Genomic DNA, 17,368 nt, shown 5'->3' with positions numbered 1-17,368 from the left:
TCGGTAATCGGCCTTAAGTTCGTGGCTGAGGTTGCTTTCACCACGTAGGACGTGATTAGATGAACCCGAGTCGTATTAGAGTTGTCGACAGTGGTTTGGCCATGCAGAGTATTTGCGCACTCTATGTCGTTCAACCTAATATGCGCTCGTGCTAGTCGAGTTCATCAAGTAACCCGATTGTCCAATGTATGTTCACCATGTATGGACGCTACTGTTTGAATCTAGGGTACCAAACTTACTGATGAAATCCTATTAACCATGGTACCTTGATCCGCTAAGACTCATGAGCCGGACATGGTGGTATGGGACACCGTGGTCGAGCTGTCGGCCTATGCTGGGCGGACGAGCCTCCCCGTAGTGACCAGTGAGCAACCAAACTCGTGAGTTGATTATGGTGGTATGGGACACTATATTCGTGCTGTCGGCCTACATTGATTGGTGACGAGCCCTTTGTAGTGACCTCGAGCATGCCTGGATACCGCATTGAGGTGATGAGCCTTAGTATAATAACGAAGGTGTGATAGGCGTGCTTTGATTGGTGACAAGCCCTTTGCAACGACCTACAACCATATGATCGTATGAGATGTCTACGACTGACGACCCTAAAATGGATCACTGTTTGGATGGTGATATGAGGAAGGTACCTTAGCTTCCCAATCCTGCTGTATGAAAAGGGCTAATAACAACTTGGTAATCATGTTCATGCACCACATTTGCATGTGCTTTGTAGACGTGGCGCACTTTGAGGCGATGTCATGCGTAACGTAAGATAAAGACGCTGAGGGTGTACGCGCGATGGCACGCATCATTCTTCATACATCCTTGCATTAACATGAGTACTTAGGACATGTTTGATTATTCTGTTTTATCATTACTGCTTGATTGAGTTGATAACATGTTAACCTGTGCTTTATTGTTCTACTGAGTTGATCACTCACTCCCACATTCTGGAGTGGTATTAAACACCCACCAGACTCCGTCTTAGTTGCTGATGTTGCAGATGTTGATGCAACCTTTGAGGCAGAGCCGAAGATCGAGGATGATGAGGCTACATTTTCTTTCATGCAGTTTTCAGACAGGTTCTAGTGAGCCTTGTTCTGATGCGAGGGGTGCTGGGATTTCTTTTGGGATTAAATAATGTAATTTAATACTTGTAATTTTGATAGCAACACTTGTCAGTACGACCTGGTATGTATATGTACTTCAGGGATTTACACATGTACACATATATTTCATTAAGTCTTCCGCTTGCGTTCTTCACTTATCCCTGAATTATACTTGCAATTTGGCTTAATCTATTCCATGTTTTATGCACTCATACAGACAACATATATCCATCATTCAATATGTTGCATAAGTGATGTTTTGAAACTCGGGAGCTGAGTTATGCTCGACCCCCGAATTTCAGGGCGTTACAAGTTGGTATCAGAGCATAAATTGGATTAAACCGGACCTGGGTTATGGTCACACACCGCACGCTATCACCACCTTAGTGTATTTGGGTGCGAGTTTATCGTAGATTGTGTGTTTGTGTTCCGTTGCTTTTATCGGTGAAAGTTTACTGAGCACGATCGCCAAGATTGAGTCTGTGCTCTCTCATGATCACACATAGCGACCTGAAATCTCTTCTAGACCATCTATTAATGAGTCTAGATGGTTTATCATCCCATTTCAACCCTTCAATCTTTAAGAAATCTCTGTTTGTATCAGATTTCTGCCCAAATGGCCCGATAGGCGTCGAACCAAGCAAAGGGGCCGATCAGGGCATTTTCAGGGGGACCCAGGGGGGACCCACCTCATTTAGTGCTTAGGGGCGAGGAGGACCTTGCCCAATCGGCGAGCCATCGCCGGACGGTCCAGAGACCGACGATGTCCTCGCCGATCAACAGGTCAGGCCAGGCGGCCCGGCTCAGGCCGATGAGTTTTTGGCCTAGTGTGGCCCACCCTTCCATGGTTTGTTGATTAAAACCCCTTCTAAGCCCTACTTCCTTCACAATCCTCCCTCCCTAGCTCTCCTTTCCTTCAAGTTCCTCTCAAAACTCCACCAAATCTCTTTGAAATCTTCTTCTTCTTCCATTTTCGTGCACACCCCCCCAACACATCTCAAAACCTCACCCCCCATTGCTGTTTATACCTTCTTTTCTTCTCATTTGGGCTCTCAAATCCTCCTTTGGGATCTTAAGTGTGTGGAAGCTCCACCATTCTTCCTATTTCTCTCTTTCTCTCATTTCTCATGGCCCTCTTTGAGCTTATCACGGCCATCTTTTTCATCTCTACCCTTCTTTCTTTGATGGAGAAGAAGAGAGCGCCCGTGGATGAAGCCGGGCCTAGCCGCCCAACCCGTGCACAGAGGCAAGAGGTGCCACCGCGAGCACGACCGCCACCCGTGAATTCCAGACCAAGCAAGACCTTAATCCTCAAGCTCCCATTGGTAGAACCTTGTTGGTGGAGTTGTCGCATGGAGTCTATGAAAGCCGTAGGGTCCTTTTTGAGGCTCATGTTGATCCGCGGCTGTTTAGCGAGTTTCTGTTATTAAAGCGCCTGGAAGAAGCTGGTTGGTGTCCCTTGTTTAAGGGTGAGTATCGCGCGAATGCAAGTACTGTTTGAGCTTTTTATGCCAATATTCGTGATCCTTCGCTGGAGCCTCTACAGTTCAAGATTCCTTATGGTAGTGGTCGAGAAGCCACGGTCAACATCGCTTTGATATCCCGACTCTTGAATGTGCCACTTGGTGAGGTGCATGCCAGTGAGAAGAATTTAAACAGTATGCGCAAGAGGGATCGTCGCACCTGATTCCTGTGTGGTCGTCTGGTCGAATAGCAGTCGAATAGAAGTCTTTTAGCTACCTACATGACGGATGACTTCCGCTTACTTCACCACATGTGTACATTCAATGTATATCTGAGGTGGAGCAATCGCGGCGAGTGTACGCACCTGATGGTAGATTTTCTTTATCAGGTGGGGCAAGGAGTGAAGTTATGTGTGTCGACGTACATCTTGCGTCAGATTATCCTTATCGCTTGTTCGACTAGGAGGACCGAATCGCTTTCTTTTGGCCGACTCATCTGTAAGCTTGCACATGAGTTTGGCTATAGGCTTGGAGCAGAGAAGCCGGTTCCTGTTCGTCATATTAATCTGACGACCCTTAAGCAGATGGAGATTAGTCCTCGTCGACAGGCCTCAGAGAGTGAGGATGAGTCAGGGAGTGAAGAGGATGAGAGTTATACTAAAGGTGGTGCTGAGATTGAAGAAGAAACAGAGTAGGACGAGGAAGAGGTTGAGGCACAGGATACGAGTGAGAGCTCTCCTCCTGTGACACCAGAGCAGAGCGTAGATCAAGCTGTCAGGGATGCCCGTATTGTTCGGCTTGAGGAAGGGTAGGCTGTTCTACGCCAGGATATTATGGATCTTCGAGGCCTTGTGAAGCATAAGTTTAAGAAGGTGACTCGAACTCTGAAGTCTATCCTGAGTTGTTTGTAGGATAAGGGTGCCCTTCCTCCATCTCCTGATTCCGACGAGTAGTTGTCGTTGTGGTCATCCTTTACTTTGTTTGTTGTTTCTTTCTGTGTGTAGCCATTGTTGGCTTTTGTTGTTGGAAGTTGTTTATTGTTGTTTGAAGTCTTAGATGTTGTAGTTCACATGCTTTCACTGTCGTGATTCATGTAATGCTACACTACTTGTATTGTGACAATTTTGTTTGATGGAATGCATGTTGTTTATCTTTGAAGTTGTGATGTGAATACTGTGTGGATGGATTATGTGAACGTAGAATCTTACAGGTTGTATCCTCTGTTGAATGTAGGGTATGCCTCCTAAGGGTTCGAAGTCTTCAGCCCGTCTCTCCTTGGTTGAGTCGATTGTTGGGGTTCCTCCCTTGAGCGATAGCCAGACGGATCCACAGACAGGCCCGTCTTATGCCGTTATTGGGCCGACACCTATGGCTCCTCCAGTCACGCCTTTGTTTCCTGAGCCGAGCCGTGCATCTTCGTCTGCTCCACCTTCTGATAGGTTTGAGCAGATGATGTTGTTGATGTAGCAGCAGCAGCAGCAGCAGCAATTTCTATCTTCCATGGCTGGCATCTTTGCTCAGTCAGTGGGGGCGACTCCTCCTACTTCACCTATGCCCCCATCTGGGAGCGCTAGTGCAAGCGGCACTTTTGAGCGATTCCAGTGCTTACAACCTCCCACATTTATGGGTTCTCATAGACCCGAGGAGGCCAAGTATTGGATCGATCGCATCTCTAAGATGCTGAAACCGCTGCACTGCTCTGAGGTTGAGCAGGTCAAGCTTGTCTCCTTCATGTTTGAGAAGGAGGCCAGTCTATGGTGGGATAGTGTTCTTCGCACTGTCGAGGAAGGATATGAGTGGTCGTGGCAGGCATTTGAGGCACGCTTCCACGAGAAGTATTTCCCGGTTACATACCAGCATGAGAAGGAGAGTGAGTTCCTTCGCCTCCACCAGGGAGGGCTATCGGTGACGGAGTATGAGAACCGGTTCACTAAGCTAGGTCGGTATGTTCCTTTGATTCTGGGCGATCAGCCGATGAGGATGCGGCACTTTTCTGAGGGATTGAGGCTTGAGATCCGATCGAAGATATGTTGTGCTAGCATTTCTTCTTATGCGGAGTTGGTGAGCATGTCCTTGCGAGCAGAGCAGGACGGGGACAGGTCATCCCGTATGCGAGCACCTATGGTTCCTAGGCCGCGACCTGACTTTCAGGGTGCACCTTTTCTCGGCAAGAGGCCGCGAGCAGATTCTCCTCCTAGGCGTTCAGCGCCGCTCGCTCAGCAGATGCGAGCTGATCTTCGCTGTTTGTATTGTGGGAAGATGGGGCATTGGGATCATTTTTACTTTTCACGTATGCGGGCCAGTGGTTTTACTCCACCGCAGAGGATTAGCCATCCGATGCCTCAGGTTATTTCTCCTCCACCTCTTCGTTCAGCGCCAGCTCATCCATCCTTCAGACCTGCAGTACCTAGCTTCAGGCCACCTCAGCGGCCCATGGTTCCTCCACCGAATCGTCAGCAGCAGGCTCGAGTTCATGCGCTCTCAGCTGAAGCGCCTATGTCTGACTTAGTGCCGAGATCCTTTGAAGTTACAGCGCACATTGAAGGTATTCCCATTTCTATGTTGGTGGATACAGGGTCCACTACCTCTCTTATATCATATGCGGCATCTAGGCATTTGGGTTTGCGCACTGTTTATGCAAGGAGTGACGTTTACTACCACTACAGGAATTTTCTTTGCTATGAACAAGCGTTGTATGGATTGTTTGGTTGATCTAGGAAGTGGATCGATCCGTGTTGATTTCTTTGTCGCATCTCTTTATCATTACGATGTTATTATGGGTACAGATTGGCTCATGAGGATGCGAGCTGAGATTGATTGTGAAGCAAGGTCGGTGACCATCCATGGACCTGAGGGCGAGACAGTTACTTTCCCAGTTCAGGTTAGTTACCCTCTTCGTCTTGATTATTATACTTCTCTGTTGGAGAGTATGGCTAAATCGGCGTTTGATAGCACGCCGGTAGTTCGGGAGTTTGAAGATGTGTTTGAGTCGATTCCTGGATTACCTCCGCAGCGTGAGATTGATTTTACTATCGATCTCATGCCTGGTGTGGTGCCCATTTCTTTGCCCACCTATCGTATGCCTCCGAGTGAAATGGAGGAGTTGAGGAAGCAGATAGATGGTTTGTTGAATTTGGGTTTTTTTCGGCCTAGTGTGTCTCCTTGGGGAGCACCTGTCTTGTTTGTGAAGAAGAAAGATGGTTCCTTGCGATTATGTATTGATTATCGTAGGTTGAATCTGGTAACTATGAAGAATAAGTACCCTTTGCCCAGGATTGATGATCTGTTTGATCAGTTGAAGGGGGCACGGTACTTTTCGAAAGTTGATCTGTAGTCAGGGTATCACCAGTTGTGCGTCAAGAATGAGGACGTGCAGAAGACCGTTTTCAGGACTAGCTTCATTCACTATGAGTTCCTTGTGATGTCGTTTGGTCTTACGAACGCACCGGCCGTGTTCATGGATCTAATGAACAGGGTGTTTCGACCATTCTTGTTCCGATTCGTCATTGTCTTTATCGATGACATCTTGATATATTCTACGAGTCGAGAAGAGTACGAGGAGCACTTAATAGCAGTTTTGGATACTCTTAGGAAGAATCAGCTTTTTGCGCAGTTCAAGAAGTGTGATTTCTGGAAAGAAGAAGTCAAGTTCCTGGGACATGTGGTGTCCAAGGAAGGGATAGCTGTCGATCTTCCCAAGGTAGCTGCAGTGTAGGACTGGAAGCAGCCTGGTTCAGTTACTAAGGTAAGGAGCTTTTTGGGTCTAACGGGCTATTATTGACGCTTCATTCAAGACTTCTCAAAGATTGTCAGACCGTTGTCGCAATTGACACGAAAAGATTTGAAGTTTGCTTGGAATGAGAGGGCAGAGGAAGCTTTTCAGGAGCTGAAGGACAAGTTGACGTCCGCTCCTGTGCTAGTATTGCCAAAGCAAGGAGTTAAGTATATTATATATATTGACGCCTCTCGCGTTGGTCTGGGTTGTGTCCTTATGCAGAAGGACAAGGTGATTGCTTATGCTTCGCGTCAGTTGAGGAAACACGAAGAGAATTACCTTACGCACGACCTGGAGTTAGCAGCTGTCATTTTCGCATTAAAGCTCTGGAGACATTACCTCTATAGAGAGGAGTTCGAGCTCTTTTGTGACCACAAGAGCCTTAAGTATATTTTCACTCAGCGTGACTTGAATATGAGGCAGTGTCGATGGATGGAAACACTGAAAGACTTTAAGTTTCATGTTTAATACCATCCGGGCAAGGCGAACCTTGTGGCAGATGCGTTAAGTCGCAAGAAGGCTATTGAGTTTGCGGCTCCGTTTATGATAGCAGAATGGGATATGTTGCAGTTTGTGTGGGACTTTGAGCAGAAGCTTACGATGGAAGAGCCGTGTGAGGTTATTGCACACATTCGTGTACAGCCTCTTATCGATGAGAAGATCATTGCAGCGTAGGCAGATGATGAGCTTTTGGCGAAGATGAGAAACCGAGTTGGTACAGATGAGAACTCCGACTGGAGTATTAGTTCTGATGGGGGCCTACGATTTCGTGGCCGGTTATGTATTCCTGACATTCCTGACTTGAGACGGGAGGTTCTCGAGTTAGCCCATAGTTCTAAGCTTGCGATGCATCCAGGTAGCACGAAGATGTATCAAGATATGAGAAGATCTTACTGGTGGGACAACATGAAGGTCCATATTGCTGAGTTTGTCTCTCATTGTCTCACGTGCCAGCAGGTCAAGGCAGAGCATCGCCGACCTCCTGGGTTGCTTCAGCCCATGCCCATAGCAAAATGGAATTGGGACTTCATCTCTATGGATTTTATTTCTAGGTTGCCGAGAACGAGGAAGGGATATGACTCTATTTGGGTGATCGTCGACCGTTTGACGAAGTCAGCTCATTTCTTACCAATCAGAGTCACTAACTCAACAGATGAGTTAGTTAGGCTGTATATCAAGGAGATTGTACGTCTGCATAGAGTTCCCTTGGGGATTGTGTCTGATAGAGACACGCATTTCACATCTATCTTCTGGACTCGTATTTAGGAAGCAATGGGCATGAAATTGAAGTTCAGTACCGCGTTTCATCCGCAGACAGATGGGCAGACGGAATGCGTGAATCAGATCCTGGAAGACATGTTGCGAGCTTGTGTTTTGGATTTCAAGGACAGTTGAGATGATTGTCTCCAGTATGCAGAGTTCGCATATAATAACAGTTTCCAAGCGAGTATTGGCATGGCTCCGTATGAGGCGTTGTATGGTCGCCCGTGTAGAGCACCGCATTGGTGGGCAGAAGTTGGCGAGCGTAGTTTGGTCGGCCCAGAGTTGGTGCAGGCGACTTCAGAAAAAGTTGACATTATTCGACGTCGACTTCTGACAGCCCAGAGTAGGCAGAAGAGTTATGCTGATACGAGGCGGCGACCGCTTGAGTTTGAGGTTGGAGACCATGTATTTCTGAAGGTCTCTCCTATGAAGGGAGTTCTGTGGTTCGGCAAGAAGGGAAAGCTTACGCCAAGATTTATTGGTCCATTTCAAATTCTGGATCGAGTGGGAGCGGTAGCATACCGCCTTGCTTTGTCCACACCTCTTGCGAGCGTGCATAACGTATTTCATGTTTCTATGCTGAAGAAGTACGTTCCTGATCCTTCGCATATTATTAGTTGGGAGCAGGTGCAGTTGAGCGAGGATGCCACATATGTACTGCGACCGACGCGTATTCTGGACAAGAAGGAGCAGGTATTGCGTAGCAAGGTTATCCCTTTTGTGAAGGTGCTATGGACGCATCATAGTGAGGAAGAGGCTACTTGGGAATCTGAAGCTGAGGTTAGAAAGAGCTACCCTCAGATCCTTGGGGAATATGAGAAGGTATGAATTTCGAGGACGAAATTTTCTTTAAGGGGGGTAGATTGTAATGACCCGAAAAATTTTATGCCAAGACCTGAGTACTACCTCTATTTTCCTTAGAAGCTTTTTGGGGTAATTAACGCTAACTCAATTGCTTGTGAAATTAACATCAATCACTTTAAATTGGATCTGCATGACTCAAAATCTGTAGAATAGTTGGTGCTAGGTTACTCTGAAATCTGGGATTCATCGCTAAAGCCAGTTGCTCATGGGATTTTTTGGAAGTTCTGGATCGGACCTGAATGGTGCGTAAAAAGTCTGATAGTGATGATCTTAGGCTGTTGCGGTCACCATGTTGGACTTGACCATCACCTCAAAAATCAAGTCCCTGTGATGTTCTGGGTCAATTTGATTGAGTTCGGAGTGAAGAGTGTGAGAACGGTTGGAAATTAATTAAGATTTTATGAAATCTCAGTCGTGTCGCTTGCGCGATGATTTTAAGGAATCTGACCATTGGATTCTGACCCAATTTCACCCTCTGATTAGGGAAGGTGGCCCAGGCATGTCCTTATGCTTTGGACCTGATCGAGTATCGGTGACCGTTGAATTGAGTGTGGTCCGCCACGGCTGATTTGAATATCCGGTCGGTACGAAAACTCAGCTTGACCTAGATCCATGGTCAGTGAGCTTAAGTCTGACCTTTCGTGGTAATATGCCCACCGGAAGTGCTCCGTTAGATCGAGAGAAGCCTGTTTTAGTTATAACCTAAGTATACCTTGGCCCTGGGGTTATTTTCATCAATGTTAGGCCTATATATAGACCTTAAAACCCTAGCTCTCTTTTCCATACGAATTTCCTAACCGTAGCTAAGAAAGAGAGAGGAAAAGAGAGAGAGAAAGTGAGAGAGAAGTTGGTGAATCATCTTAGATTCTTTCCTGTTCTTCTTCATCCTTAAACCTTCACTTTAGAATCGTTATTCCGGCGATTCTGAGTTCATCCTTGGGTAAGTTAACCTAACCCTAATCTGTGTTAGAGCTTAGAATAGTCTTTGTATTGTTGTAGCTCATTTCTATTCTTACCTTAGGTTATCCTATCGCCGTTGACGAAGATAAATCGTCTGAAATTAGCTCGGTGTTCTTTTCTGGTTTAGGGTACAAACTTTAATTGTATAGGTTATGGTTTTCAAGGCTTTCAATGCCAGTGAATGGTTTATTCTTGTTATGGATGAGATTTCACATGCCAAATACTATGTTTATTTTGTGTTCCTGATATGCATGTGTTATATTGAGATTTGTATGTTCTATGTATATGTAGGAAGTATCGTATACGTATAAAATATGAATATGTGATTATCATGATTATTTGTCGTGTACTTATGCTATTGTATGTGCAGCAACTCCTTGGTAAAAGGAATTGTCCAAAGGTGTGTATTTCAACATACGTCATGTATGTTGAACTATGTATTCTAAGTGTTTGTAGAAATGCCTGAGTGAACTAAAGTGTAATATATTTTACTATTTGCGAGCGTTGAGAAGCGATTCTCAACACTCCTATTGATGTGTAGAATTTACCTCATGCAAGTCATATTCCTTGTGGTTTAATTTCAAGTCTTACTTATGCTTAAATCCATGTTAAGTTGATATTCTTCAGATGCTTACATACCATATGATTTGAGTTGTCGTTCCATTACTATTCTAAATTGTTGATATCAATATCTGTTATAGTGGAATGTGTTTGGGACTATGAATAGTCCAGGAAATCGGTAATCGGCCTTAAGTTCGTGGCTGAGGTTGCTTTCGCTATGTAGGATGTGATTAGATGAACCCGAGTCATATTAGAGTTGTCGGCAGTGGTATTGCCACGCAAAGTGTTTGCGCACTCTATGTCGTTCAACCCAACGTGCGCTCGTGCTAGTCGAGTTCGTCAAGTAACCCGATTATCTGATGTATGTTCACCATGTATGGACGCTACTGTTTGAATCTAGGATACCAAACTTACCGATGAAATCCTATTAACCATAGTACCATGATCCACTAAGACTCATGAGCCGGACATGGTGGTATGGGACACCGTGGTCGAGCTATCGGCCTATGCTGGGCTGACGAGCCTCCCCGTAGCGACTAGTGAGCAACCAAACTCGTGAGTCGATTATGGTGGTATGGGACACTATATTCGTGCTGTCGGCTTACATTGATTGGTGACGAGCCCTTTGTAGTGACCTCGAGCATGCCTAGCTACCGCATTGAGGTGACGAGCCTTAGTGTAGTAACGAAGGTGTGATAGGCGTGCATTGATTGGTGACAAGCCCTTTGCAACGACCTACAACCATATGATCGTATGAGATGTCTACGACTGACGACCCTAGAATGGATCACTATTTGGATGGTGATATGAGGAAGGTACCTTAGCTTCCCAATCCTGCTGTATGAAAAGGACTAATAACAACTTGGTAATCATGTTCATGCACCGCATTTGCATGTGCTTTGTAAATATGGCGCACTTTGAGGCGATGTCCTCCGTAACGTAAGATGAAGATGCTGAGGGTGTACGCGCGAGGGCACGCATCATTCTTCATACATCCTTGCATTAACAAGAGTACTTAGGACATGTTTGATTATTCTGCTTTATCATTACTTCTTGATTGAATTGATAACATGTTAACCTGTGCTTTATTGTTCCACTGAGTTTATCACTCACTCCCACGTTCTGGGGCAGTGTTAAACACCCACCAAACTCTGTCTTAGTTGCTGATGTTGCAGATGTTGATACAACCTTTGAGGCAGAGCCGGAGATCGAGGATGATGAGGCTGCATTTTTTGTCTTGCAGTTTTCAGACAGGTTCTAGTGAGCCTTGTTCTTATGCGAGGGATGCTGAGATTTCTTTTGGGATTAAATGATGTAATTTAATACTTATAATTTTGATAGCAACACTTGTCAGTACAACCTGGTATATATATGTACTTCAGGGATTTACACATGTACACGTATATTTCATTAAGTCTTCCGCTTGCGTTCTTCACTTATCCCTGAATTATACTTGCAATTTGGCTTAATCTATTCCATGTTTTATGCACTCATACAAACAACATATATCCATCATTCAATATGTTGCATAAGTGATGTTTTGAAACTCGGGAGCTGAGTTATACTCGACCCCTGAATTTTAGGGCGTTACATAAAGATCCGGTGGTTGGGATGGGTCCTGCGAATCCCTAGGCAGTGGCAGTCAGTCGCTGCCTCTGTTTTTCTCAAAACAGATAAATGCGGCTTGTAAGTTCTCCCTGTTTGGCTTTTTTTTTGTCTTAAGAGAGAGAGCTAGCATCTGCACGTCGGAAATCCAACCGACATGGCTCTCCCCATAACTTCAGTGGTCTGTTCACCTTCTATTAATTCATGATAGAACCGATGGTCAGGGATCAATTCCCTTCATTTTTTTTCGGGGCCCCTTATCCTTATATGGTTTTGTTGGGGTGGGCCCCACCGACAAAATGGACGGTCTGGATTGCTCGAAAAACGATCTGGGTGGCTCACGTAGGGGTTTGAATCCATTCATTTCAAATAATGAAAATGGTAGGAGAGAATTCTTCTCAATTTGCAAAAAGGGTCGGTAAACAAAACCTTTGACTGATCCTCTACGTTCAGTGCACGTCGTGCACTAGTGGTTGGGGTGCACGTGCACCTGGCTTAGGCGGCCCACCATGACTCGGGTGCTTAATCTGCCTCGATCAACTATCTTGGGGTCCAGTCATAAAGGTCCTAGCTCGGTTTGGGGCGGGGCCGAGGCCCAGGTGGGCCATATCATACCATTCAGGGCCTCATTTGCCCATATATCGTGATCCAAAGGTTTGATAGGTCCGAGGTTTCGGTCTAACGGTTGAATCGGGATTCAAGGGGTTTTAAGTGCCTTGCTGGTCATAATTTATTCTCCCAAGGTTGTTAATGGGCGTATTGTGTGAAAGTGACTCAATTGATTTGTTCATAACCTGTTTCAAATCTAAGGGTTTTGCTAAGTTTTTTACCTTTCGGCTGGTGTTGGGTTCGACTTGGTTTATTTGGACCGTGGTGGTTGGCTTCATCGTCGAACAGGAGCCCCGACCTACACGTGTGTAGTTTAAGTTATCTTTCTTAATCGCCTTTTATTTCAATAATCAGGGTCATCAGGGGTAACACCCAAGTATTAAAGATACGGGGTGTTACAGTCTACCCCCCTAAAAAAATTCGTCCTCGAAATTACCTGTAGTGTGTCACCGAATAGGTGTGGATATTTTTCCTTAACTTCAACTTCTCACTCCCACGTCGCTTCTTCTTCTCCATGGTGTGACCAAAGAAACTTGACTAATGGTATCGTTTTCGTTCGTAGGACTTGCTCTTTGTGGTTTAAGATGTGGATGAGTTCTTCATATAAGAAGCATTGTCCAAGTTCAATCCGTTCCCAGGTAATCACGTGTGACTCATCTGGCATGTGCTTCTTTAACATAGATACATGAAAGACGTTGTGGATACCAATCAGTGCAGTCGGTAGCACAAGGCGATATGCCACAGCTCCCACACGGTCCAAGATCTCGAAAGGTCCAATGAAACGAGGGGCAAGCTTTCCTTTTTGTCTGAACCTCATCAAGCCCTTCATAGGAGAGACCTTCAAAAATACGTGATCACCAATTGCAAATTCCAGATTGCGTCATCGATTGTCTGCATAACTTTTCTGTCTGCTCTATTCGGTGCGTAATTGCTTCTGAATAACATCGATTACCTGGGTGGTAACCTGGATGAGTTTAGGTCCTAACAAACTTCGCTCTCCCACTTCAGTCCAACACTGCGGGCTCGACAGGGGCGACCATATAGAGCTTCGTATGATGCCATGCCTATGCTGGACTGGAAGCTGTTATTGTAAGAAAACTCGGCGAGGGCCAAATGGTCATCCTAGTTTCCCTTAAAGTCAAGGGCACAAGCTCTCAACATGTCCTCCAGGACCTGATTCACTCTTTCTGTCTGCCCATCTGTCTGGGGGTGGAATGCCGTGCTAAACTTGAGTTCCTACCGAGTTCCTCCTGCAACCTTTTCCAAAAGGTGGATGTAAAGCGGGAGTCACGATCTGATATGATCTCCCGAGAAACTCCGTAGGATCATACGACTTCATGCACATAAAGCCTTGCCAAATTGTCTATCGAATCTGTCGCCCGAATAGGAAGAAATCGGGCAGACTTCATCAACCTATCCACAATGACCCAGATTGAATCATGCTTTTTCTGAGTCCTGGGAAGTCCAACAATGAAGTCCATAGAGATGTTATCCCACTTCCACTCTGCTACGGGTAGGCGCTGAAGAAGGCTTGCAGGTTTGCGATGCTCGACCTTTATCTTCTGGCACACCATGCACCTAGATATGAAATTGGCTATGTCTCTTTTCATGTTACTCCACCAGTATTGCCTCTTTATGTTGTTGTACATTTTCGTACTCCCTAGATGTATAGCCATCCTGGAGTGGTGTGCCTCTTTCATTACTTCTTTTCTTAATTTTGCATCGTTGGGTACGCATATTCGTCCTTGATACCGAAGGCCACCATCCCTGGTATCTCCTCGCTCCTGCATCTTTCTTTCATCTTGACAAGCCATACATCCTGGTCCTGAGCGGAGATCACATGTCAGACCAGGGTTGGCTCCGCAGTTAATGGAGCCACATACGCATCGGGTTCGTCAAGGGTAAGCTGGATGTCGAAGTCCTGTACGAACTCCATTATCTCCCACTCCTTGATCATCAGAGTGGCCACCAGCTCATGCTTCTTCTTCCGACTCAGCGCATCAGCTACAGAGTTTGCCTTGCCAGGGTGGTATGAGATATCAAAGTGGAAGTCTTTAAGAGTTTCCATCCACCGACGCTGGCGCATATTTAAATCTTTCTGTGTGAATATGTATTTTAGGCTCTTATGATTGCAGAATAGCTGAAAATACTCTCCGTATAGGTAGTGCCTCCATATTTTTAAGGAAAAGACTACCGCTGCCAATTCTAGATCATGAGTCAGGTAGTTTTCTTCATGCTTCTTCAATTGGCGAGAGGCATAAGCGATCACTTTGTCATTCTGCATCAGAACACAGCCAAGGCCCATCTTCGAGGTGTCGCTATACACCACAAACTTTTCTCCTTCTTGTGGAAGGGTGAGTACTGGTGCAGATGTTAGCCTCATCTTCAACTCCTGGAAGGCTGCCTCCGTATTCTCGTCCCATGTGAATCAAGCATTCTTCTTCGTCAGTTGAGTGAGTGGTCGCGCGATTCTGGAGAATTCCTTGATGAAACGCCTATAGTACCCTGCCATACCTAAAAAGCTTCGAACCTCGGTTTCTGTGGTGGGCTGGTCACACTTGGATACTGCTTCGACTTTAGCGGGATCGACTGCGATGCCATCTTCCTTCACTACGTGCCCTAGAAACTTCACTTCTTTTTTTCAAAACTCGCATTTTGATAACTTGGCATACAACTGATTTTCCTTCAGCGTACTTAAGACTGTGTGCAAATGTTGCTCGTGTTCCTCCTAGCTTTTGGAGTAAACTAAGATGTCGTCGATAAACATGATCACAAACTGATCTAGGTGTGGCATGAAGACTCGGTTCATGAGATCCATAAATATCGTCGGAGCAGTTGTAAGCCCAAAGGACATTACCAAGAACTCGTAGTGCCCATAACGAGTCCTGAATGCGGTTTTAGGGATATCCTCATCCCTGATTCTTAGCTAGTAATATCCTGATTGTAGGTCAATCTTCAAGAAGTATCTGGCGCCTTTGAGCTGATCGAACAGGTTGTCGATACGTGGGAGAGGGTATCTATTCTTTATCATCACTTCATTCAACCACCGTTAATCTATGCAAAGGTGCATCGATCCGTCCTTCTTTTACACGAAGAGGACTGGTGCTCCCCAAGGAGAGACGCTGGGGCAAATGAAACCTTGGGTCAACAGCTCATCTATCTACTTCCTAAGCTCTTTCATTTCATAAGGGGGCATTTGAAATGGAGGTAATGATATGGGGGCAGTTCTTGGTTTTAGGTCGATGTAGAAATGTACTTCTCGCCTTGGGGGTAGTCCTGGTATCTCTTGAAATACCTCAGGGAATTCCCACACTACTGGGATTTGACTGATAGTAGACTCGACTGATTCTGACTCTTCCAGGGCTTGTAAGCTTTCTAGTGTATCGCGTTTACTTTTCCCCTTCACAGTGAAGGAGGCCTGCCCGGGGACGGTTATAGTGACCGTTCTGTCATGACAATCCATCACTGCCCAAACTCAAGAAAGCCAATCCATCCCGAGGATGATGTCGAATTGCTTCATAGGCATGAGGATTAGATCCACAGCCACTTCATGATGTGCGAGGGTTAGGGGACAATCTTTACATAACTTGTCTGTTTCGATGAGTTTACCCATGGGGGATGCTACAACTAAGGGGGCATGTATGCGAGTTATGTTCAGCTTGAGTCTATTTGCTATAGTAGAGTCCATGAAGGATAAGGTTGTGGCGGAATCAAATAAGAGAAAGACAGGGGTACCGTGGATGTGAGCGATACCATGAATGGTTTGATGGAGGTCCTCCTCAGTGTCTATAGCAGCTACAGCGAATACGCGAACGGGGGCCCTCTGGTGGACTGGAGGTCCCGATCTCTATATCTACGGCCTTGGCGCTGACCTAGCAGTTACTGGTCCTGCCTGAGGGCGACCTGCTGGTGGAGCGATGCCTTCGCCCCTCATCCTTTTGAAACAGGTCCGTGCAAAGTGTCTGGGCTTGAGTCAGTACTTGCAGTTCTTTACGGGAGGCATGAGTGGTGCACCTGCAGGCATGACCCTAGCTCTCTTTTCTAGTACAGATGGGGCAGGAGGCGTCTGTCAGGGCCTGACTGGGACATCCCTAGCTGAGGGGCGAGTCCTTAGGGCACGCTCAAAATCCTTTTCGACTCGCATGGCCTTGTCCACTAGCTCAGCGAAGTCCTCGAAGTCCCAAGCACACAGTCGTGACTGGATTCCCTGCCTGAGTCCCTCCTTGAATTTCTATAATTTGTACTCAGCATCTTCCAAGGCTTTCGGCACGTATCGAGAGAGTTCGTCAAACCGGGACTCATACTGGGCAACGATCAAATTGCCCTGCTCCAATCTTAAAAACTGAGTTATCTTCTCATTCTTACACGATCGGGGGAAGTATTTTTTAAGGAACTTCATCTTAAACCCAGCCCATGTCCATGCATATGTGGTCGGGACACTCCGTTGCAAACCCTGCCACCAGTTCTCCGCCTCACCCTCTAACAAGTATGTGGCCAAGTTTACCATTTGTGAATTGGTGCACTTCAAGGGTCGCATAATCTTGGAAATCCTTGCTAGCCAACGCTCCGCTTGCACTAGATCCAGTGCTCCTTCAAATGTTAGTGGTCGGAACTTCTGGAACCTTTCAAAGATGTCTGCGCCACGACTGTAACTTTCTCGGGACACTTCCACGCGATTTCGGTTCCCCAAGGATTCCATCATGAGGGTATGCATGTCTCGTTGCTGGCGCATGAATATGTCTTGTTGTTGCTGCATAGCTGCAGCCATTTGCTCAACAGCTGCAAAGGCTACAGCCCCAGTCTGATCTCTTACGGATGTTCCAACGGTCGGCGTCCCTTGTGCGAAGTATGGTGATGGTAGCCCGATGGTGAAGTTCCGTGGGGAAGGAGAATCCCCCACTGTTTTTGATGTGTTATCGATATTTGTGATGCCCGGTGGAAGGCCTGGAGTGTACTCCAGACTATGCTCTCTTTAGCGCTCGCTCGAGGGGATGGGGTGGATGTCAACAGTATCAGTACGATGTGATCGTAGCACAGGCGGCATGATTTCCTGTGAAGTCAAAATTCGTGGTTCAGTTGTTTGGGGAATGTTCTTAACCTTCCATGAATAGCGTCAAGGTCAATTATCTCATTACTTGACTATCGCGGGTATCCCAACTGCT

The 17,368-nt window shown here is 46.1% G+C and overlaps 2 protein-coding genes across 2 annotated transcripts in view; both read right to left on the bottom strand.

Moving 5' to 3' along the window:
• Nucleotides 1–13,855, bottom strand: part of LOC131224308 (uncharacterized) — a 44,155-nt gene extending 30,300 nt beyond the window's left edge. The window contains exons 1-2 of the mRNA XM_058219830.1: nucleotides 13,538–13,855; nucleotides 12,892–13,044 (exon numbers count right to left, since the gene is read on the bottom strand). Of these exons, the coding sequence (XP_058075813.1) occupies nucleotides 12,892–13,044; nucleotides 13,538–13,855 (471 nt within the window). The remainder of the gene's footprint in view (nucleotides 1–12,891; nucleotides 13,045–13,537) is intronic.
• Nucleotides 13,856–16,437: 2,582 nt separating this feature from the next.
• On the bottom strand, nucleotides 16,438–16,974 carry LOC131224307 (uncharacterized). The gene has a single exon (XM_058219829.1). It carries the CDS (start codon nucleotides 16,972–16,974, stop codon nucleotides 16,438–16,440), a length of 537 nt encoding a protein of 178 aa, XP_058075812.1.
• Between the last annotated feature and the right edge of the window lie 394 nt (nucleotides 16,975–17,368).

Source organism: Magnolia sinica, chromosome 13 (assembly GCF_029962835.1).
Source record: "Magnolia sinica isolate HGM2019 chromosome 13, MsV1, whole genome shotgun sequence".
In the NCBI taxonomy this organism is placed as follows: domain Eukaryota; kingdom Viridiplantae; phylum Streptophyta; class Magnoliopsida; order Magnoliales; family Magnoliaceae; genus Magnolia; species Magnolia sinica.
The sequence above is the reverse complement of the archived record's forward strand: the minus strand, read 5'-3'. Positions and strand labels throughout refer to the sequence as shown.